General features: G+C 48.5%; 1 protein-coding gene across 14 annotated transcripts in view; it reads left to right on the forward strand.

Moving 5' to 3' along the window:
* Positions 1-22,885, forward strand: part of AGAP1 (ArfGAP with GTPase domain, ankyrin repeat and PH domain 1) — a 550,828-nt gene that overhangs the window by 263,955 nt on the left and 263,988 nt on the right. For all 14 annotated transcript variants that reach the window (XM_033424652.2, XM_033424661.2, XM_012533195.3 and 11 more), the window contains 3 exons: positions 857-984; positions 2,866-3,021; positions 10,462-10,554. In XM_033424652.2, the coding sequence (XP_033280543.1) occupies positions 857-984; positions 2,866-3,021; positions 10,462-10,554 (377 nt within the window). The remainder of the gene's footprint in view (positions 1-856; positions 985-2,865; positions 3,022-10,461; positions 10,555-22,885) is intronic.

The raw sequence follows: 22,885 nt of genomic DNA on the forward strand, positions 1-22,885 counted from the left end.
TGGTGTAGGAAGAGTTTTCTAATCGTTGGCTTCCTTTCCAGTTAAATCCAATGTGCTGTATCAGCCAGCCTATTTGCCAATGGTTGAATTTAGATTTGTATTGATTAAGATAAACTCCCAATGTGTAGAACCGTATATTTAAATAAAAAAAGTCTTTGACATAATTACATGTCCTTGAATATAATTCTATGCAGTAGCCTGTAGAGTTAAGAGTAATTCTTTAGGCTATGCAAAAAAAATAGATTTTTGATTTTCCAAAGGGTTTGGTATAAATTACCCTGTCTTATTTAGGATTATTTTTGCTGCAAGTAACTGGGGGGAAAGTCCTATTATTAGAATAATTTGAACAAGATAGGTGTGTGTTTTTGTGTTTTACATACAAAGCGTCTGAGGTTTGCGCGAGGCTGCCGAGCCAGAGGCCAAGCCCCTGGAAGGGGCTTGTGTCCCACCAAGTGTGGCTTCCTTCTGCAAGATCGCTTCCGGAGCTACAGCCAACATACGTGCTTTTTACATAGCAAGAAGGAAAGAGACATAAGGAAGAAATGGGCCGGGGGCAGCTCTCTCAAGGATGGTTCCTGGGTACCGCCATGTGGCCCTCCTGCTGCCGCCCCATTGGCCAGAGCTCGCTTGCATGGCCATGTTTAGCTGGGGTGCAAGGGGATGGGGGATGGGCCGGGGGAAGCTCCGGGAAATGTCATATCTATTCTGGTAGTCCTGCGCCCAACTAAAAATCAGGAATTCTGTTACCACGGATGAAAGGAATAGTGGACAACGGAGACAGCCCTCGGTCTCTGCCACATTCCCTCTGTTTGGAAACCAGCCTCACGTAGACTTCTTCTGTCTTCCTGTCCACTAGTTGCCCAGAAGATTGTTGCCACGAGGAAGAAGCAGCAGCTGTCCATCGGGCCCTGCAAGTCCCTACCCAACTCTCCGAGCCACTCATCTGTCTGTTCCGCACAGGTGTCTGCCGTGCACATCAGCCAGGTATGTTGGTCCCTTGAGAGGTTGGACTGAAAAGCAGGTCAGAACCCAGGAGGACACACCTGCCAAATAGTGTTCTCAGCCAGCTCCAAGGTGATTTTTTTTTTTCTTTTCAACTTTATAAATAACAGCATGTCGGTAATTGACGTAACATCTCCTTCAGAAACTGCTGTGGCCAAGTGGTTTTGATGGGAATCATTCTTTAATATTCCCTGTCTTCACGCTGCCTGTGTTATGAGGCATGCTGGCTGGAGTGGAGGTGCAGGGTGTGCACTGCCGTCTCTGCTGTTGATTTTTGTTTTTTGTTTTTTTTTTGCGGTACGCGGGCCTCTCACTGTTGTGGTCTCTCCCGTTGCGGAGCACAGGCTCCGGACGCGCAGGCTCAGCGGCCATGGCTCACGGGCCCAGCCGCTCCGTGGCACGTGGGATCTTCCCGGACCGGGGCACGAAGCCGTGTCCCCTGCATCGGCAGGCGGACTCTCAACCACTGCGCCACCAGGGAAGCCCTCTGCTGTTGATTTAAATGACCCCACGTTGGTCCTCATTCTCGTCTGCTTGTAGGTTGGGCAGTTGTGGGTGAATCTCAGTGGCTAATCCTACAATATGCTTCAATATGGTAGCAGCCCTCAGTTATAATTCCCGTCTCCCGTAGGCCCTATGGAAACTAGTATCTTTCCATTGCAACATTTTGCTGTTTACTTGGGAACAAACAATATAATTGTCACTTTGAAGAACCTAGCCAAAAACCCACTAAGGAACTGTTGGCTTATTTTTGCCTGCCCGTGTGTCTTCGGTTAACATTTCTTAGGCGGGTGTTATATTCTTTAAAGAGATGTAGCGAGAAGGTTTGGTATCGTGCTTTTCGTAGCTTTAAGAGTCAGGAAGTGCGTTTACAGCGGGGTCCTGTGAAGGCACGCTCAAGGATGTTAAATCCCACTCTAGGCATCTGTAATTCTCTCTGGATCTTGAAGAATCTTCCAGAAGCTTTCACATTTCCAAAAGGTCATTTTCTTCTTTTTTTTTTTAATGAATTTTTATTGGAGTCTAGTTGATTTACAATGTTGTGTTAGTTTCAGGTGTACAGGAAAGTGAATCAGTTACACATACACATATATCCACTCTTTTTTAGATTCTTTTCCCATATAGGCCATTACAGAGTATTGAGCAGAGTTCTCTGTGCTCTACAGTAGGTCCGTGTTAGTTATCTATTTTTATATATAGTAGTGTGTATATGTCAGTCCCAATCTCCCAATGTATCCCTTCAAGAGGTCATTTTCAAAATGTGAGTTTTGGTTCTACTGGGCAAAATTGCACTCTTTCTCCTTCTAATCTGGAGCAGTGAAGGGACTGTAGAAACCACTTAGTTCAACCAACCCCTTCCCTTTTCAGAGGAAATAGAAAATAATGACATTTTAACTCTCAGATTTTTTAACGTCTTTATTGGAGTATAATTTCTTTACAATGGTGTGTTAGTTTCTGCTGTATAACAAAGTGAATCAGCTATACGTATACATATATCCCCATATCCCCTCCCTCTTGCGTCTCCCTCCCACCCTCCCTATCCCACCCCTCTAGGTGGTCACAAAGCACCGAGCTGATCTCCCTGTGCTATGCGGCTGCTTCCCCCTAGCATCTGTTTTACACTTGGTCGTGTATAAGATCAGACGAAAGAGACTTCTCTGTCTTAAGTCACTTTTCTTGGACAGAACGCTGCCGAGCTGATGGGTCTGTTCTGGGATGAAACGGTGCCTGCTTGATGCTGATGCCACCGGCCGGGCCGCGTCTCCATGCACCTTGCTGGCTTGTGGGTCATGACCCCACGCACGTGGCGGGTTAGGCTCCTGGAGCGTGTCCTAACAAAACCTTGGCTTTCAATCATTACAGACAAGTAACGGAGGCGGGAGTCTGAGCGACTATTCCTCCTCTGTCCCGTCCACGCCCAGCACCAGCCAAAAGGAGCTGCGTATCGACGTACCGCCCGCGGCCAACACGCCCACGCCCGTCCGCAAGCAGTCCAAGCGCCGGTCCAACCTCTTCACCGTGAGTGTCCCCCCGGGGGGCGGGGTGGAGGGGAATCGGAGCGTGGTTCCTGCTCACCTAGCGGTCCTCTGGCCGCCAGGTGGCTCAACGACAGGTGTAGCATCCAAACCAAGTTAATGAGGAGAGTGCTGAGTTCTGTGGAAGTCTCAGAAAATGATAGGATGCCACGACGCAGGTGTAGAGCCCCGTGGGACTTCCTCGGTTGCAGGGAGTCCTGACGTGTCAGAAATGAAGAGCAAGGGGTTTGTATAAAGGTCTCTGTTATCCTGTGACTTTCTTGGTCTCTAGCTAAAGACTTGTCACATTAGATACATGGAGGTGACAGACTCCGCCAGAATTCCCCAAACGTGTGCATCAAGCCTTTCAGATGAGGTGTATAAAGCCGTATCAATGCACAGACCCCCTTCTCCTCGGGCTGGAGCTCTGAGGACTTAGCTCAGGGTCTTTAGCAGCTCACAGACAGAAGCCAGTCTGCTTGGACTTTTCTTCAGAACCATCTGCGGAGCATTTTAAAACTCTACATCAGCTCTCAGGGCTCAGGTTTACGAACTGAGGATCTGTGCGTGGGGCCCAGGCGTGTGTAGTTTTTAAAAGTTCCCTGGGCAGTTGGGACGCAGAGAACCCCTGAACTACAGAGGACACACAGCAGACATTACCAATCAGTCATGGAAGGCTTTGCAGTGGAGCCCAGAACTCGGGGCCACAGAACTCCAGGCAGAGCTGCTACTGCCGTGTGACTAGAGTCATTTGATTTGAGAAGAACACTTTCCCTCCCGGGACTAGGTCTGTGCATTACAAGTGTATGCTTTCAAAGCAGGGGTTCTCAACCAGGCAGATTTGCACTCCCAGAAATTCGGCCATTTCTGGAGAAAGTGTGAATTGTCTCAGCTCGGGGGTGGGAGTGGGTGTGGTCCTGCAGGCGTCTAGTCTGCGTAGCAACCATGGAGCCGCTAAACATCCTGCGACGCACGGGCCAGCCCCACAACAAAGAGGTCTCCGACCGCCAGTGTCAGGGTGCCCTGTTGTAAACCACTTGACTTCTCCTCTTGGTTGAGTATCGCTGACTTAGATGCAAAGAAGTTCAGTATTTCCTGGCTTAAACTGAAGGAAGATTCTGCAGGGGTGGCCGCAAGTCTCTTATCTGACCCACTGCCCTTACTTGGAGATGGCGTTCTTTCTTCCTTTTTTTTTTTTTTCCTTTGGCGACACTGCGAGGCTTGTGGGATCTTAGTTCTCCCACCAGGGATTGAACCCGGGCCCTTGGCAGTGAAAGCGTGGAGTCCTAACCACTGGACCGCCAGGGAATTCCCTGAAGATGGCGTTCTTGATGGTGAACGAGGCTACCAAGTATGATAGATGCCCCATCCCTTTCCCACCACGTTCATAACAGGTTTCCCATCAGATAAGTCTTTAGTGCCAAGGTCTATTGCCAACAGCGAACACCCCCTCCTCACAACTCTCCCCTTCCCTTTACTCTCTGCCCTGTGCCACGTGAGGTCTGCCAGATGCTACTGTTGGAGGGCCAGAGTGAGGATCAGACGGGCTCAGACCCTGTCCTGCACTGCCAGCAGCTGCTTGACCTTGAGCAACTTACTTAACCTCTCTGAGCTGGAAACAACGGTAGTTGTGGTGAGGCTGCTAAGAAGATTCCCTGTAGGGGCGAAGAGTCTTTGTGGCCTTGCTTTCATTTTTATCTCACCACCACTAATGTTATGGAACGATTTCTCTTAATGCATAAGCAAAAGTAGTTGTAGAGGGCTTCCCTGGTGGCGCAGTGGTTAAGAACCCGCCTGCCAGTGCAGGGAACACGGGTTCGAGCCCTGGTCCGGGAAGATCCCACATGCTGTGGAGCAGCTAAGCCCATGCACCACAGCTGCTGAGCCTGTGCTCTAGAGCCTGTGAGCCACAACTGCTGAAGACTGCGCACCTGGAGCCCGTGCTCCGCAACAAGAGAAGCCACCGCAGTGAGAAGCCCGCGCACCGCAACAAAGGGTAGCCCCCGCTCGCCGCAACTAGAGAAAGCCCGCGCTTGGCAACGAAGACCCAATGCAGCCAAAAATAAATTAATTTAAAAAAAAAAAAGAAAGTAGTTGTAGGGCTGTGTAATAGATTGGGAGGGAGGTAATTAGGTGTCTGCAAAATACAGGTGAATATCTGATACGCGTAAATCTGTACGTGAATAAGATGTTTACTGTGGAATTTCTTCAGACGTACCGAGAATAACAGCAGTTGCCTAAGCAGCACGTCTGGCTTATCCAACACCTGTAACACTTCTGTCCGCCCAGGTGGGGTCTTCCAGGTGAGAAGGTGTCACCTCGCAGAACAGGCTGTGCACTGACTCATGGCTTAGTGGACCTGAGAAGCCCATTGCCGAAGATGCAGAGAGACTGGGCCCTGAGCAGGGCACCAGCGTAGCGGGGAGGGGCCTTCTAGGGTGTGGCGGGAAGAGGGAACACCCAGGCTCACGACACCTTCTAAGGGTCACCTTTCCTGGTCCCTGGCTTTGGTTTCTGTTCAAGGTGAGAGGTGAGAACCAGGAAGTCTCTTTAAAATGGGGCTGCTCTGGGCTTTCCTGGTGGTGCGGTGGTTGAGAGTCCGCCTGCCGATGCAGGGGACGCGGGTTCGTGCCCCGGTCCGGGAAGATCCCACATGCCGCGGAGCAGCTGGGCCCATGAGCCATGGCCGCTGAGCCTGCGCGTCCGGAGCCTGTGCTCCGCAACGGGAGAGGCCACAACAGTGAGAGGCCCGCGTACCATTAAAAAAAAAAAAAATTGGGGCTGCTCTGACACGTGCCCACCCCCACCCCTTATAAGGGCAGTCCTGGGGTTGGGATGTGCCGGAAAATAGTGTCCCAGACCCCGCTCACTGGGTAACTGACAAAGGAGACAAGTTTAAGGCAGGAAGAAGCAAAGGAACGGTAACTCGGGTAATAAACGTTCCCTTCCCCTCTGCTGTCTGCGCAGCTGGGTTCTGTTTTCTATCAGGGATAGTGTTATGGGAGCTAACCCACGTTCAAGAGGAAGCGGATTAGAGACCGGGGGATCTGCCTGGTAGGAGGAGAGCGGAGACTGGAGCGAGGGGGCAGTCTCCCCGCTGCTGGAGCGGCGCACACGTATGCACCGCCGCCGCGTCCAGGCACCCGGGCAGAGGCCAGGGGCGCAGCTGTCCAGGCCGGGTGGGGCAGTGCCGGAGCCAATAAGAACTCGCCCTCATTTATTGTGTCATAATTAGCGTAGCTAGTGATGCGGGGGCCTGCCTGTGACCCTGTGCGGGATCAGTGCTTGATCTCTTTAAGTGCTGGAAAATGGTCTGAGAGTAGATACACCCTTTTAGAAATCGAATCCGGCTGCTCGGCCGTCATTAGCGGGAACAGGAATCAGGTCATGGAAGAAGCTAACCTCACGGCGGGTTTGCATCACGGCGTTCAAGGAAAAGACGGCTGAGATCCTGTGTCTTCGTCATTACTGGATTTGACATTGAACAAGATGGTGATGGTGGTGGTGCCGGGTGGGTGTTGTAGGTTGAAGATCTTCGAAGTGTCAACTCCACTAGATGTCAGTGTCATCCAAGGAATGACAAGAAGCAAATTAATTTTGAAATTGTAGCCACTTAGGAAACTAAATTCTCCTTGTTACCGGTTTGCATCTATTCTTAAATATGTAAAATTTCGTAGACTCTTCATCCCTGGCGATTATTGGTAGTTACTGGCTTAAATTGGCAAAAGTGTATTTATTGAAAAGCGTGTATTAGGAGGACAGAAGTACCATATGCCGAACAATCCTAGTGAATAAAAGTCCACGCAGGCTGGGACAGTAATGCCCAGATGAGGGAGCATTGTCCTCGTTTATTGGACCCTCATAAACAGGCCAGAGGTAATTAAGTAGTACACACACCATTTTTCAAATAACGTGCTTATGAATTGTGTAAATTTCGGATCTGATGACCTGTAAATGTACCACTCTGGGCTAACATTCTTCAGTCCCAGATGTTTCTGTTGGCACATACACATGTGCAGAAATAAGCAAAAATCTTAAGCAAAAATAAATCACACGCACCTTTTACAAAATAGTACAAACTTTAAAAAGTCTCTCCTGTAGTAGCAAATTATGTGTTATATTGGCGGTAAGAACGGTACTTCACTGATAAAAAAGCTAAATTATATCCTATCTTGCTTATTTCTTTGAGAAAAAATCATTGTTTTGAGAAAAGAAATATTCAAAGGCTATCTCCGTTCACTTCCTGGTTCTGTAATATTGGCACTTAGGATGATTAGTTTAGTAGCCCTATTTACGTGTGGTTCAGATGTTTTATTAGGAAATATTTTCAAACATGTAGGAATTTAAAAAAACACATGCATGTACTCACCGTGCAACTCAGCAAATACAAGCATTTTTCTGCCACTGCAGCGGTTACTTCTTCTAGAAATAACCCCGTCACGGATAAACTGTGCCCCTCCAGAATACGTCCCCCTGACCCCTGGTCCAGGGATCGGCATTCCCTTGGATTTGGTGTCTGTTATCTGTATCCATGTCTTAAACTCATTCTAGTACGTGTCCACAATTGTACGTTGCTTTGCCTGTTTTCAAGCCTTACAATCGTGGTGTCACTTACATGGTATTTTTTAAAGCTTACCATATAATGCCGACACCCCGACACAGAGCCAAGCATACCCAGTAACCTAAGATTGTGAAAAAGGCATAGCCCAGCTCATAGAGACGCTCTGTAAAAATAAGGCAGCAAAATTGATAGTCTAAATAGACCTGTTTGAATGGTATTTTGTCTTCTGTAGAGAAGGGGAGCGTGGATCCTATTATATGTGTTCCAGCAGCCTTCGACTTACTCATCAGTTAGAAAGGGGAAAGCAGGTTTCTGTTTAATAGTGAGGGCTCCTGTCGGCGATGCTGCCTGTCCTTGGAAGCAGGCAGCTGACGGGGTGCCCCTTCACGGCTTCTTTTATCGCCTGGGGGAAAGTTAAACATTCCTCTAAAGAAGGAGATGGTAATGAGAGTTATCCTAGCCTTTCTTTCCTCTGCGTTCGCTGTTTGCGGAGGCTACACGGTCCCACTTCCGGCTCCCCCCGACCTTCTGTGATGGGTGTGATAAACTCCCGTTAGGTTTCTGGTTGTGTGTCAGGCTGGATGCCTTGCACACTCACTCCTGCCCCAGGCAGCGGTACCCAGAGAGACTTCGGATCTGATGATTTCACGGAGCCATTCCAGCTGGAACGTAAGGACGTGGCTGATGTAGTCTCAGAGTTGGCAGAAACATCAGGAACCTTACTGGGAATTTGTACGTGCTGCGGTGTCTTATGTCCAATGGGTTTGTTTTAGTTTCGTTGGTGGATTTCAGTTTTATGATGTATATCACAGCCCGTTGTACCAAAAGTCACTGTAAGACAGCGATACGGCAAACCCTTTTGCCTAACAAATAACCACTGGTCTGTCTTGAAATTTTAGTTTTATGACTCTCTCCACCAACGTGTTGGAGCCGTAGGGAATTTCTGTTGCATTTTGTCAGTGAAGTCTTACATCAGTTTCGACCTCCTTCATCTCAGGGAGTGTGATCAAACATGGAGCTTAGTTCATAATCCTGCTTCGTGTGGAATCTGGAAATTCTGCTCTGACGACAGAGTGGCTGTGAGGACAGATGTGCTGCCTTGAGGAAGACGTTGATTTTTTTTAATGTTTGTTTTGTTAATTATTCTGGTTAATAGAGAGTAATGAAGATAGATTTCCAGATTTAGAAATTTAGAATTCATAGAATTCTGAAAGTACCATTAATGGTCTCTGTTGATTTAAAACAATTTTAAAAGTCATCGCCGTGAGCTTTGAATCTCACTTTACAACTAGTAACCTGAAATTCCAGCTTTCTTATGAACTGAGACGTAGGGAAAAGAGAATTTAAGGCTGTCACGTAGCTCTTACCACAGATTATTAATTAAAGAGTTAATTAAAGAGAAAAGTGAGCCCGCAACTCTTAACTAAAATTCACGACAAGGAATTGATAAATCTCTATTTCTTTCCTAGCCCAAAGGTTAAACGTCATGTTTTATGTTCTTCTGAAACTTCCTATTGGTCGCTTGTTTCGTTTCCTGGTACTTCATTCCAGGCTTCTAGCATCCTAAAGAAAAAAGCACACGGGGCCTGGCACTTAGTAGGTGTTCAATAAATAAATGTCGGCTTCTTAGCATCATCCAGGAAGCCTGTCTTCTGAGGAGTCCTTGTGCCCCTTGCAGTCCCAGATCCGGGTTTACATCATGGGGACTTTTCTCCCTTATGCCCTACGACATCGCCCCCTTTAATATTTAAAAAAAAAAAAAAAAAATCAGCGGCCCCATCTCACGCCCTTTAAAACTGGATTTCATTAGCTTCTCACTGCTGCCCTGGACACCACAAAGTCTGTTCGTTTCATATATCATCCCAGATTTGTAAAGCACATGAAAATGTTTCTCCATTTTCAATATTGCGTGAGTAATGTTCCCATTGAAAAGTAATGGAGTGGAGTTGTCACTTGTCAGCACAGTTATTAAGGAGGACGAATCTCAGATCTTTCTCTCATAATAAAATAAATCTGTCAGAAAATCATTGTGCTCACACTTTCTCATGCCACCAAGAGATGGAGACTTAGCTGTGGTGCTCCTTCAGTGTCCCCAGGTCACCGTGTGCTGGAGTTGTGGCTTCCAAACTGGGGCGACCACTGCCGCCCTCCCCGCCGATTGCCCGCTCCTGGGCAGCGCACGTACATCGGCAGTACGGCCAGGGAAACTGTTCAGGAACTTGGCAAACAAAGCCACTCATTTTTCCCCAGAGTACTGTTTTGCCCCAAAAGGTATTTTCAACCTTTTCCCTTTGTTATTTTTTGTGGTATCTTAAACTAGTTTTAACTTTGAATTTGCTCTTTTCTAGCTATCCAGAAGCAATCAAAAGGAACATTAATGGCACCTTGATACAAATTAAGGGTGTCCCTTTGAATTGCACAGCCGAAACGTTAATAGAAGTTTTTAAATCCTTCAGATAGATGTTAATTAAATATATGCGTTTATGTCATAGGTTTCCCAAACAAGCAGCGAGGAGTCCTCTCCTCCTCGGCTGGACTAACTGCGGCTTTAGAGTGTGTTTTCCCGTTGGGCGTTACTTTCCTGTATGGTCCACTGGTTTCTAGTAATTGAATTTTGAACTCTTTACAAAAGAATTAAAAGATAATTTTGCAGTGGAAAAGTAGGAAGAAAAGTTTAGAAAACTCCCTGTAACGTCGCGGCTCGGTGGAGATGGACGCCCCAGCAGTCTGCTCCTGGGTTGTGTGTGCGCACGTGGGTACACGCATAGCTCATCCAGGGCTTCTGGGCGTGTGTTTTGCAGAAACCATGCAGATGGGGGCTCACCTCCACGATCTGTGAACCGCAGCCCTTCCCCAAATGCTAACTTTATTTTTACTTTGCAGTCTCGGAAAGGGAGTGACCCAGACAAAGAGAAAAAAGGCCTGGAGAGCCGGGCGGACAGCATCGGGAGCGGTCGAGCCATCCCAATTAAACAGGTATGCTGCTTCCCCCTTCCTGTCCCTGTAGCTGGAGACACACCCCGGCTCTCTGCTCACTGTGATGCCGGCTCGTGCGCCAAGGTTTGTTTGATGTGCTCTGTTGATGAATGTAGAAGTCACTCACTTGACATCGATTAGAAGAGGTTCCTGTGTGTATTAAAATAGGATCATTAGAATAAGAAGAGGGAAATGTGACAACAGATCTAATGAAGTGCAGTCTGCCCGCCTGCATATGGAGTGTGTTTGGAGGCTGCACTGGCTTCAAAGGCTGCCTTTGTAGCTCGGCTTTGATTGGGCCGCTGGCCGCCAGTCGACAGGGGTAAATCAGATCGCCATACAAGAGCCCCTTGTGATCACAGGAGTAGCCCGACGTGGCCCTAATTTGCTCGCGCAGACGGACATCTGAACACTGTTTCAGGCTGGTTTGTAACAACGAGGCAATTAGTTGTGATAATCATAGCCGGTGTGTCAGCTGTGCGCTCTTGTTTGTAATTTGCTAATGAAGGAATTGTAACTTTGATTAGGTTCAGTTTCATTTAGACCTTATTATATAAGGGAACATTTACAGCTGTAATGCGGGGCCTTAATTAAACTTCCTCATTACACAACAGGACTCGAATGCAGGCATTTGTTTTGGCCTATGTTGCTAGCCTGGAATCGTTTTTCATTAGCCCAGAAGCCGGGTACCAAATTACTTTATGTCTCAAGTAAAACGGGAATTCATCGGACCTATTTGGCTGCGGTAGTTCCCAGGAAAATAAAAATAAGTGTTCAGCCCGGCACCATGGCTTCTGGAAATGCCACCTTTTAGTTTGTTGAAGAAGGCCAGTTGATCTAGAGTGCATTCTGCTTCAGAGGAAGGGAATCTGTGGGCAGGATAACAGCTTTGCCTCTTCTCCGGGTACTTAGACAGTTTCACCAATCCTGTAGGAACTCGTGTTGGTACTGACCACGCTTGAAAAGGGCTGGAGTCTTTCCACAGTTTAGTGTAATCTGTTTGAAACAGTAGGAATACAGCTTTAGCTGGGGGCCGGGCAATTTCTGCACAGAGGTGTGGGGAGGGACGGGATAGATCGGGCCCCAGCGTCACAGGTGAGACCAGAGCAGGAAGTGCACGAGGTTTTCGTAAGATGTGTTCAGATGCTGAGCGGCCAGTGTGTGGGCTGGCGTGGAGAACCACTGAGGAAAGTCCTCTTTCCTCCTCTTTGCTGTTCTCCCTTTTTTTTTTTTTTAGACTTCTGCATTTTTTTTTTTTTTTTAGATGTTGGGGGTAGGAGTTTATTGATTTACTTATTTATCTTTGCTGTGTTGGGTCTTCGTTTCTGTGCGAGGGCTTTCTCTAGTTGTGACAAGTGGGGGCCACTCTTCACCGCGGTGCGCGGGCCTCTCGCTCTCGCGGCCTCTCGTTGCGGAGCACAGGCTCCAGACGCGCAGGCTCAGTAGTTGTGGCTCACGGGCCTAGTTGCTCCGCATCATGTGAGATCCTCCCAGACCAGGGCTCGAACCCATGTCTCCTGCATTAGCAGGCAGGTTCTCAACCACTGTGCCACCAGGGAAGCCCTGACTTTTGCATTTTTAAAAAAAAATTTTATTGAAGTATAGTTGACTTACAATGCTGTGTTTAATTTCTGCTGTACAGCAAAGTGATTCAGTTATACATATATATATATGCTCTTTCATATTCTTTTCCATTATGGTTTATCACAGGATTTTGAATATTGTTCCCTGTGCTATACAGTAGGACCTGTTGTTGTTGTTTATCCATCCTATATATAATAGTTTGCATCTGCTAATCCCAAACTCCCAATCCATCCCTGCCCCATCCCCGCCCCCCTTGGCAACCACAAGTCTGTTCTCTACGTCTGTGAGTGTGTTTTTGAAGGCTCTTAAACAACTTCTTTGCTGTAGAGATGCAAGCACACAGTGGTTTATTCTTTGTGCATTTATTTGTAAACCTAACTCTCCACATAAGGTAATTTTAATGTGTAATTTTCATTCTGTTGATGCTGTTTCAACTAGAATTAGAAAAAGCATTCAACTCTTTTCCTCTCACTTAAAATATTGGTCCCGGGACATTTCCTTTTGGGAATATTAGAACTCAATACTAGACTGTTGCCTTAAGTCACGTGTCCTGTGGGCTCGGGTGGGAGCGTTGGCCTCCACACCAGCCAGGCAGACCCCCAGCCTCCTCTGTGGAGGCGCTCGCCTTACAGGCCAGGCTTTCAGTATGGGTGCCGATGGGGCTTGACCGTGCGGCGTAAAGTTTGTATTATCCACTCCTTGGAAGCTTTCAGTCGTGTATGTTCCAGATAATCCAGTCGAACTCTAAATCACGGTCTGGTTTTCTGGAGAATCGTGACACAGGCAGTGCACGTAGCTCGTGTCTCTCATAGCTGCCCCCCGCGTGTGGCCACAGACCAGACGCCTCCCAGAGACCTCACCTGGCCCGTCCGAGTCCCGTGGACTCTGTGCCCGGCCTCAGAATCCTCATCTGTGAAATGGGCTCCGGACGATACCGACTCGCTTGGGACGCTGGATGTGGAGATGCCAGCGAGAATTTTTAGATTCCAGCAAAACCGGACTTTCACATCGGTCTTGCTCAGGACACTGTCGTCGGAGCCTTGCTGCGGGTCACAGGGACTGACGTGGGTTTGCACGCTGCCATGCAGATTTATCTGTAGTTTTATAAAGGAACCGAGACCATTAGAGGTAGTCTAAATTCCTAACCCTCCCAGTGATGACTTCAACCGGTAGAATTGAAGCAAGAGGATTACAGAGGACGGAGCCCAGTGGGGCAGTACCTGCCGGAATGTTCTAGACACTACAGAACTGGAACAACTAAGTGACGGCTTCGTATTCGTTACGCTGTTTTCATCTAGCATGTCACCGAACCCTCAACATTGCGCGGTTCGGGTAGCCGTGTTATCCTTATTTTTAAATTAAACCCGCATAGGGCAAGCTTTCCAGACTAGGCATCTTCGGAAGCTGAGGGGCCAGGATTCGGACCCCGGCCCCCATATCCCCACGGCCGTGTGCTGTACACTGCCTGTTGGCAAAAAGCCTTCAGAAAGCTTAAGAAGCAAAGTTACGTGTTTTAAATTAAACACGCGACCCCTGACCTCAGACAGAAATACCTCCTGCTTGTGGAGAGGAACCTTCTGAGATGGGCCTGCGGCAACGCGCTTCTCCAGGGACACGGGTCCTCGCGCATCTGTCCGGGGCTGCACGGGGTCCCTTCATCCTGTCCCGATAGCCTGCCCTTCCCACCAGCATCCGAGCACTTGTCTCCATACTCAGCCCGCATTCAGGGCTTGGTCTGTATGTTGGGTCCCTGAACCCCAGCTCATGGGCCCTTTGCCTAACAACAGAGAAGTCGTCCTGAACCTCAGGGACCTCCCGGTGGGGCGGGGCTGGGCTGGGGGTGGCTTTGGGACGGGCCAGGATTTGTGATCATCATGGGGTCTGTCTTCCCCTCCGCGCAGGCGTCTTGTCCAGGGCGGTTTAGGGCACGGGTGAGGCCACTTGCAACACGCTCTGCAGCCTGACTCGTGTTTTTACAGATCAAACATGTTCCGGTCGGTTATTTTAACCTTGTTTGGCTCACGCTTTACAGCTCGTCCGTTCGTTGTGAGACAGAGGCTTCTTCCCCCAGCGTGGGAGCTGCCCGTGCACGGCAGGCAGTGGTCCTCTCTTCCCTCCTTCCCCAGTGAAAGCTTTCTCGTCAAGGATATGACTTATTTTCTGCAAAGTAACTTCATTTCCTGAGGTGGACCTGGGCCCACCTTGCCTTTTCGTCCTTTCTGAGGTCTTAGTGGAGGTTTGGTTCAAAGAGTTCTGCTTCTGCCGCTGCTTCTCCGTCTCCTTCCTTCTCCTCCTCAAAAAGGTCTATTCGAACAAAAATTAAAAAGCAAAGCAAGAAAAAGAAAAGGCCAGAGGCCCGGCCCGGCAGCGCGTGGGCTCGTCACGTGTTAATTTTTCACTGCTGTGGAGAGTTGCACATGCATAATCGCTTGATGGCGGTGGGAGTTGGGGAGCTCCTATAGTGTCATTTGCATAAATCTTGTTAAGTCACTGGCAGTAAATGAAGTACAAATGAGCCCGGAGAAGGTGACATGCAAATCGTGGGTGGCAGATGGGAGGTCTGTTTGGGGGATGGCAGCTGTGTGCTCTTTCTTCTTTCTTTCCCTTCCGCATTTTTTCATCTCTATATTATGGTCCAGATACTCAGCCTCAGCGTGGCCTCCCCCTTCCCGGGGCTCGTCCTGCCCCCCGGTGTTCACGCGGGGAAAACAGACCTCAGGGCCTCGTCGCCTCACACCTAGTAACTGACGCTAGAGTGTGAACGTTGGAATTTTTAAAATCTTGGTCAGTTTATCTTGTCTCGCTTACACAGTTGAAAATACCTGTATGTGTGTTTTATTTGTGAGGACAAACAAGAAACAAGCGCACGCCTCCCTAAATGTTGTCTCCTGGGATTTCCAAGGATGAAAAAGAGTGGAAACTACTGTCTGCTTTATTATGCTTCTGTCTGGGGGTCTTCCCCCCTTCAGACAGACTGATGGTGTTTATCCGGCTGTTGACACCCGTCCCCCGTTCACGGCTGGGCCCTAAGGGGTGGGCATTCCCGGTGAGGCAGCAGGGGAGATTGCAGAAGAGCCCGGGGCCTGCCTGTAAATCCGGCCGCAACGAAGACCCCTCGCTGTCCCCGTGGACCCCCCCGGCAGGGCCCGCACGGGCCTGTGAGGCCCGGCTGGGGTGCCGCTTGCCTGGTGGCTTGTCTCTTAAAGATGTAAGTGCCGGCGGGACTCAGCTTTTAGAGATTCGTGGGCGAAGCCCCGCGCCTGCTTGCTTCCTGCGCTCAGAAGTCTTCTCTGTGTTTCGTCCACTGGTTGCTATTTTGAGAGAAACAAGTCTCCGTTGACCTTGAAGAAGCGCAGGCAGAGAGGTGTGTGCGGGGACCCGAGCTGTGACAGGCACTCAGGGGCCACCTGTTCCGCTTGGCTCTTCCTCTGCCTGGTCCAACCCAGGCACCTTCTCGGAACTCGGGCCTGAGGTGCTGCTGGAGACCCGGCTCAGCTGTTGAACCCTGGGATGCCCCAGGGAGACACCAAACACCAAGTGTCTTCGTGTGACTTTTTAATTTTTTCCCCTGAGTGGTTGGAAGCATTTTATTTTATTTATTTTATTTTTTAAATTTTATTGGAGTATAGCTGATCTGCAGTGTTGTGTTAGTGTCAGGTGTACAGCAAAGTGATTCGGTTATACATATATTCATTCTTTTTTAGATTCTTTTCTCCTGTAGGTCATCACAGAATATTGAGTAGAATTCCCTGTGCTATACAGTAGGGCCTTGTTGGTTTCATGTGACTTTTTTTAAGGTCTTAACTTTGACCTTGAACCCTGATGGACTTTGGCCACCTCTGGGGCAGACAGACAGCCAGTGACAGCAGGGCCTTTTCTGCAGCCACTGAAGCCACAGGAAAGCCCTTCCCAGGGCATCAGAGGCAGAGCGGCCTGGGTAGCACTGTCCCCGGCGCTCAGCCGTCACCCGTGAGCCGTTTTGAAGCCATACATGTGTTTGATTCTCGGCTGAGTAGAAAGCAGCAATTGTCCATTAAGTGAAAGGATCCTCTGGAGTGAACCCCCTCGGCCAGCCCGCTGCAGGCGCTGACCTGCGTGGCCTGGTACCTGGGGTCTACCCGGGCGTGGGGAGGTGGGTGGAGGGTGTGGCATCCGCAGGAAGAAAGCCGCCCGACGCTGCTCACTCGTAGCGTCTCCGGAAGGTTTGACGCCGTTCACAGCCGGGTGGGCGGCCACCCAGCCATCGTCTGCTTTCCTGGAGGAAACAAGATGGGTGACCGGGCCGAAACTGTAGAGAGACTGGCAGGGAGAGAAAGGGGCCGGCTGTGCCCTCGTCCCGGGATGCGGGGAGAGCTCACCCCATGGCGCCGTGTCCACAAGGGATCCTGTTTACTCCGTGAGCACCAGCGTCCTGAGAAGACTCTGCTCACCCGTGTGGCAAATCGGCTCTGCGCGGCACCCACGGGGGCCCAGCCAGCTCCCCAGAAGCAGGTAATTTACTGACACAGACCCGGTGCTCTGAAAGCTAATTTACCTCACTTGGGTGCACAGGGCCCTGTGAGGATTGCATCCGACCTGGTTCACGACAGACTCAGCCAATTACGATTATTAATTTAATAGGTCAGGTGGGGGCATACACGCTTTTCATTTGACTCCTCAGATATCATAGTGTCATTGGCACTCTTGGCACACTTTGGAATATCTGGTTGCCTGCGTTGGAATTTACCGTCATCCGTCTTTGATGAGTAAGGCAGACCCCCTGACGCTTTGGCCAATGTAGGTGGGTGGCAGTATGGTGTGTACAAAATGCTCAAAATGCTGAAATAAATGACATGACTGAAATGCAAAATCCATAATTTAAATATAAATCTGCAGAGCAATGTAACCTAGTCCTTCCCTTGGTCAGGAGGGCTGCAGGACGGTGATACAAAGTAATATACAATGAAGCGCTTTATACGCTGTAAACTAGCCTGCAAACATAACGTTATTTCCAAGAGTGGAAGTTCGTGTTACGACTGTGTCCTCTGTGTATCCATAATCCAGGAGCTGGGGTGATACCTGATTTAGTGATTCATTTCACCTAAAGGTTGTTTATTTTCTTTAAAAGTTCAACAGTGGTGATGAAAACCCAATTCCCTGTGGGCTCAGAAAGATAAACTCTCACACAAATAGAGGGAAGTTGCTCAAAGCTAAGTTTCTCCAAGCTTGTGGATGAATCAATAAGATACTTGGTTTTGGCATTATTTCTTACCAGACTCAGCTGGCTTGTAACTGTCATACACTCATCCTGTGTGGACACGCCCTGGGGACTCTGTCAGGGGCTTGGAGAGACAGAAGATAGATGCCTGCCACCCAGGCTGGCCTCAGACTTTGAGGGAGGCCCCTACCCCTGCCCTCCAGTACTGGTGGGTGGGCGTTGCAGTGGAGGTGTGTTGAAAGGGCCCTGTACCCCTGGAGGAACGGTGGATTCCACTGGGCTGGGAACGGTGGATTCCACTGGGCTGGTCAGTCCCTCTGGACTTGGAGGTATGAGCAGGCAGTCATCAGAGGCAGCGGGGGCAGGATTTGAACAGGGCAGAGAGAAGGAGGGGGTGTGAGGCAGGGAAGCTGGAGCAGCCGGGGCGTCCCGTTGCCGAGGGCTCTGACTGCCCTGCGGAGGGGTGTTGGTGTCAGTTTCTCTGCCTCGGCTGTGGGGAGTCATGACTCGTCCCCACTGAGTGGCGGCATGAGGGTGGGAGACTTCTGAGTGCGTGGAGCTCAGGGCTCCAGGCTCCCCCGGGGCAGAGCGCCTGCGGGCTGTGTCCCCGAGGGCCGGCCAGAGCAGCCTTTACTTCTCAGAGGGCCTGTCGCTGCTGTTCTTCCTGGTCAGAGGGTGTCCTCCCCCTTGCAGCTTTATCCCCGTAGTGTTTATGACACGGGGCGATTATAACCTGTCACAGTCCTAGTGGTGAACGACGTTTACTGGCTGTTTCCTGAGTGCCAGACACTGTGCTAGAGCTTCAGTGTCATCCCTTTGAACCACGAAGTAGGAAATACGATGGTGCCCATTTCACAGATGAGAAAGGTGGGGCTGAGTAACCTGCCTGGCATCACACTGTGTACGTCTGCTAGGGCTGCCGTCACAAAGTGCCACAGCCTGGGAGGCTTAAACAACAGAAGCTTTGGAGACCAGAAGTCCAAGTTCAAGATGCCAGCAGGATTGATTTCTGGTGAGGACTCTCTTCCTGGCCTGCTGAGTCTTCCTCTTATAAGGACGCCAGTCGTATTGGATTTGGGGCCCACCCTTATGACTGCAGTTAACCTTAATAACCTCTTTAAAGTCCCTGTCTTTAAATAAGGTCACATTGGGGGTTATAGCTTCACCCTGTGAATTTTGCGGAGACACAGTTCAGCCCGTAGCACACGGTTAGTTGGTGCTGGGACAGGAGCTCCAGGCTGTGTGACCCTAGGAGCCATCTGAAACAATCTCTCCATCGACACGTTCTTCTGCCTTAGGCCTTCCTAGGATTACAAGGTGTGGCCACTTTATTCCTGTTCGTATGTTTGGGAATCGGAAGAACCTTTTTTAGGAGGCTCCATGTACTAGTTAGGAAACACGTGGTATTTGAAATATTCTGATTTAAGCATCTGATTTAAATTCTCCTAAGTTGCAGTAAACTTATCATTTGAAGTAAGACTGTTGTAGGAATGCTTCCTTCTACGAAGCCTGTGGCTCCCTCTCTAGGCAGTGCATTTCGTGACTGTTAAGGCTAGCTTGGATTTTGTTCTTCGTGAACATAAAGTTTGAAACAAGTGAGCACCTCACTTTCTGGCAGGAAGCATCATACGGGCTGTCAGAATGTCATGTTTTGCATCCATCAACTGATGAATGGATAAAGAAGACGTGGTATGTATATACGATAGAATACTATTCAGCCTTAAAAAAAGAATGAAATAATACCATTTGCAGCAACGTGGATGGACCTACAGATTATCATACTAAGCGAAGTAAGTCAGAAAGAGAGAGACAAATATCATGATATCACCTATATGTGGAATCTAAAAAAAATGATACAAATGAACTTACTTACAAAACAGAAATAGACTCACAGACATAGAAAGCAAACTTATGGTTACCAAAGGGGATGGGGGGGGAAGGGATAAATTAGGAGTTTGGGATTAACGTATACACACTACTATATATAAAACAGATAACCAAAAAGGACCTACTGTACAGCACAGGGAAGTATATTCAATATCTTGTAATAATGTAAAAGAATGTGAAAATGAAAAAAAAATATGTATATATATAAAACTGAATCACTTTGCTATATACCTGAAACACTGTAAATCAACTATACTTCAGTTTTTTTTAAATGTCATGTTTTGTGTAAAAACAGCAACAGTGGAACCCTCTGAGACATTTGGCTGCTTGACTGGACACTTCTCCAAAAACCGGAGAACGTGGCTTCTCACCCAGGCTCCCTTCTCATGACTTTGCTCCACCGGTTGCTCCCTCCAGAGCCTTTGGCCCCAGAAATTGTGAAGGATACGTCCTCAGACGTCCTCACCATCCCCTTCTCAGGAAGGTCATCAGACAGCGACATTTTATCTGCTAGATGTGAGCAGCAAAAACATATTTGCCTTCCTGCATCTCACTCAGGGAATTTATTTATTTTTATTATTTTTGTGGGAGCCTCTTACCGTCATGGCCTCTCCCGCTGTGGAGCACAGGCTCCGGACGCACAGGGTCAGCAGCCGTGGTCCACGGGCCCAGCCGCTCTGCGGCATGTGGGATCTTCCCGGACCGGGGCACGAACCCGCGTCCCCTGCATCGGCAGGCGGATTCCCAACCACTGTGCCACCAGGGAAGCCCCAGGCAATTTATTTTTTAACGGAGGTACCGATGGCCACGTTTTCAAACCCTTGGTACCAAAGCTGACAGCCGTAATGAAATATCTCGAAATTTGCTGAAATATTATAAAACAGACGTGGAAGGATTTGTAGGTTTGAGAAATCTGTTTGCAGTTAAACATTTTCTATAAAGCACTTAAGATTATAGTTATGTTTATAGACTGGTGAAATAGAAACATTTTAAAATATCACTTATATATGGAATCTGACCCCCCAAAAACCAAAAAAAGATACAAATGAACTTATTCACAAAACAGAAGTAGACCCCCAGACAAAAAAAACAAACTCTTGGTTACAAAAGGGGAAAGCAGGGGGAGGGATAAATTAGGAGGTTAGTATTAACATATACACACTACTATATATAAAAGAGATAACCGACAAGGACCTACTTATAACACAGGGAATTATACTCAATATTTTGGAATAACGCCGTAAGAGAAAAGAATCTGAACAAGAATATCTATATATGTTATGTATTCTGTGTGTGTGTGTGTGTGTGTATAACTGAATCACTGCTGTACTCCTGAAACTAACACGACATTGTAAAGCAACTATGCTTCGATTTTAAAAAATACTATTAACAACTTAGCGCCTTCCCAAGTTCATCAGACCCACACCCCACTGTATTTGCTCGTGACATTTCCATCTACTTAGAAAGTCATCACAATTGACCAGATTGCTGTGTGTTCAATTTATTAAAAGAATGCTGGCGATCCCCCTGGGTGCTCATTGTGCATCAGTTACTATATTAGATGCTTTAATCACATGACCTCACTTAATTCTCCACCAGCCTCAGACACAACTTACTGCCAGCGACAGATAAGGAGCCCAAGGCTTAGGAAGGTCAGGTCACACAGCCCAGGTTACAGAGCTGTAAGTGGCAGCGCTGGAATTCACACCCGGGAGTCCTCTAGGACAGCGGTCCCCGACCTTTTCGGCACCAGGGAGCGGTTTCGTGGAAGACAGTTTTCCCACGGATGGGAATGAGGGAGATGGTACAGGCGGTCATGCGAGCGATGGGAGCGGCAGACGAAGCCTCACCTGCTCGCCTGTCGCTCGCCTCCTGCTTTGCGGCCCGGTTCCTAACAGGCTGTCCGTGGCCCGGGGGTCAGGGACCCCTGCCTCAGGGCTGCTTCCCTTCCTTCCTTGCACACATAGGGCTCCCAGCTTCGGTTGGTCCCTGTAGTCTCTGTCACAGTCTTCCTGTCTTCAGGGCCCATGTCACATGCCTTCTGTTCCAGGAAAACGTACCTTGTCCCCAAGGAGATGTGCTGTCTTCTCTCTGCCCTTCCCTGACACCTCGTCAGGCCTTGGGATCTTGCCTCGGTCTTCCCAGATGCATGGACACGTGCATACTTCATGCCCTCCACTCCCACGTGCTTTGGGGGGAGGGGTGGGAGGGGAGGGGCGTTGCCTCTTTTGACAGTGTTTCTCTCCCGAGTGTCCGCAGGGCAGGGCGAGTAGGTAGGCAAGTATATGTGGTAGATGGAATAGGTCAGTAGTGTGAAATGTTTTTCTTTCCCCCAAAACAATGTTATGTTTCTTTTAAAGAATATGTTACATTGGAGAAGTCATACTCTACGTTGTTATATTTTAAGATACAGAATAATTTTTTTTTTTTTTTTTTTTGCGGTACGCGGGCCTCTCATTCTTGTGGCCTCTCCCATTGCGGAGCACAGGCTCCGGACGCGCAGGCTCAGCGGCCATGGCTCACGGGCCCAGCCGCTCCGCGGCATGTAGGATCATCCCAGACCCGGGCACGAACCCGCGTCCCCTGCATCGGCAGGCGGACTCTCAACCACCACGCCACCAAGGAAGCCCCAGAATAATTTTTATTTTTTAATTAATTTATTTAAATTTTTTTTTACATCTTTATTGGAGTATAATTGCTTTACAGTGGTGTGTTAGTTTCTGCTTTATAGCAAAGTGAATCAGTTGTACATATACATAGGTTCCCATATCTCTTCCCTCTTGCGTCTCCCTCCCTCCCACCCTCCCTATCCCACCCCTCTAGGTGGTCACAGAGCACCGAGCTGATCTCCCTGTGCTATGCGGCTGCTTCCCACTAGCTAGCTACCTTACGTTTGGTAGTGTATATATGTCCATGCCTCTCTCTCGCCCCAGAATAATTTTTAATCCAACATTCTCTGAACTCTGATTCATATATACATAGAATACTCTATTTAGGTGAAACACAAGAGGTACATCTTTTAATCCTCAAAGAGTAAAACCTTTGTCAGTGACCTAAATGATTTTAGAAATGTAGTTTCTTCTAAAACTTCTTTACTACAGAAGAAATTGCGTCTAAATAGTTGTCTTTTTTTAAATTAATTCATTTTATTTTATTTTTGGCTGTGTTGGGTCTTTGTTGCTGTGCACGGGCTTTCGGTGAGGGGGGGCTGCTCTTCGTTGCGGTGCGCGGGCTTCTCATTGTCGTGGCTTCTCTTGTTGTGGAGCACGGGCTTTAGGCATGCGAGCTTCAGTAGTTGTGGCACGTGGGCTCTGTAGTTGTGGCTCCCGGGCTCTAGAGCGCAGGCTCAGTAGTTGTGGCGCACGGGCTCAGTTGCTCCGCGGCATGTGGAATCTTCCCAGACCAGGGCTTGAACCCGTGTCCGCTGCACTGGCAGGTGGATTCTTAACCACTGTGCCACCAGGGAAGTCCGTAAATAGATGTCTTCATTATGTAATTTTGTTTATAAAAATTGTTTCACGTCAAACCAGCAAATTTTAGTAACACTTGACTGTTTTCATAATTCCCAGATTTTTACCCCATTATTCAGCCTACATCAACCATAGCCTTTGTGATTGTAATTTGTCCCCCAAAGAAGAATATGTTTATCATCAAGAAGTTCTT

The sequence above is a fragment of the Orcinus orca genome, chromosome 7, assembly GCF_937001465.1.
Source record: "Orcinus orca chromosome 7, mOrcOrc1.1, whole genome shotgun sequence".
NCBI lineage: Eukaryota > Metazoa > Chordata > Mammalia > Artiodactyla > Delphinidae > Orcinus > Orcinus orca.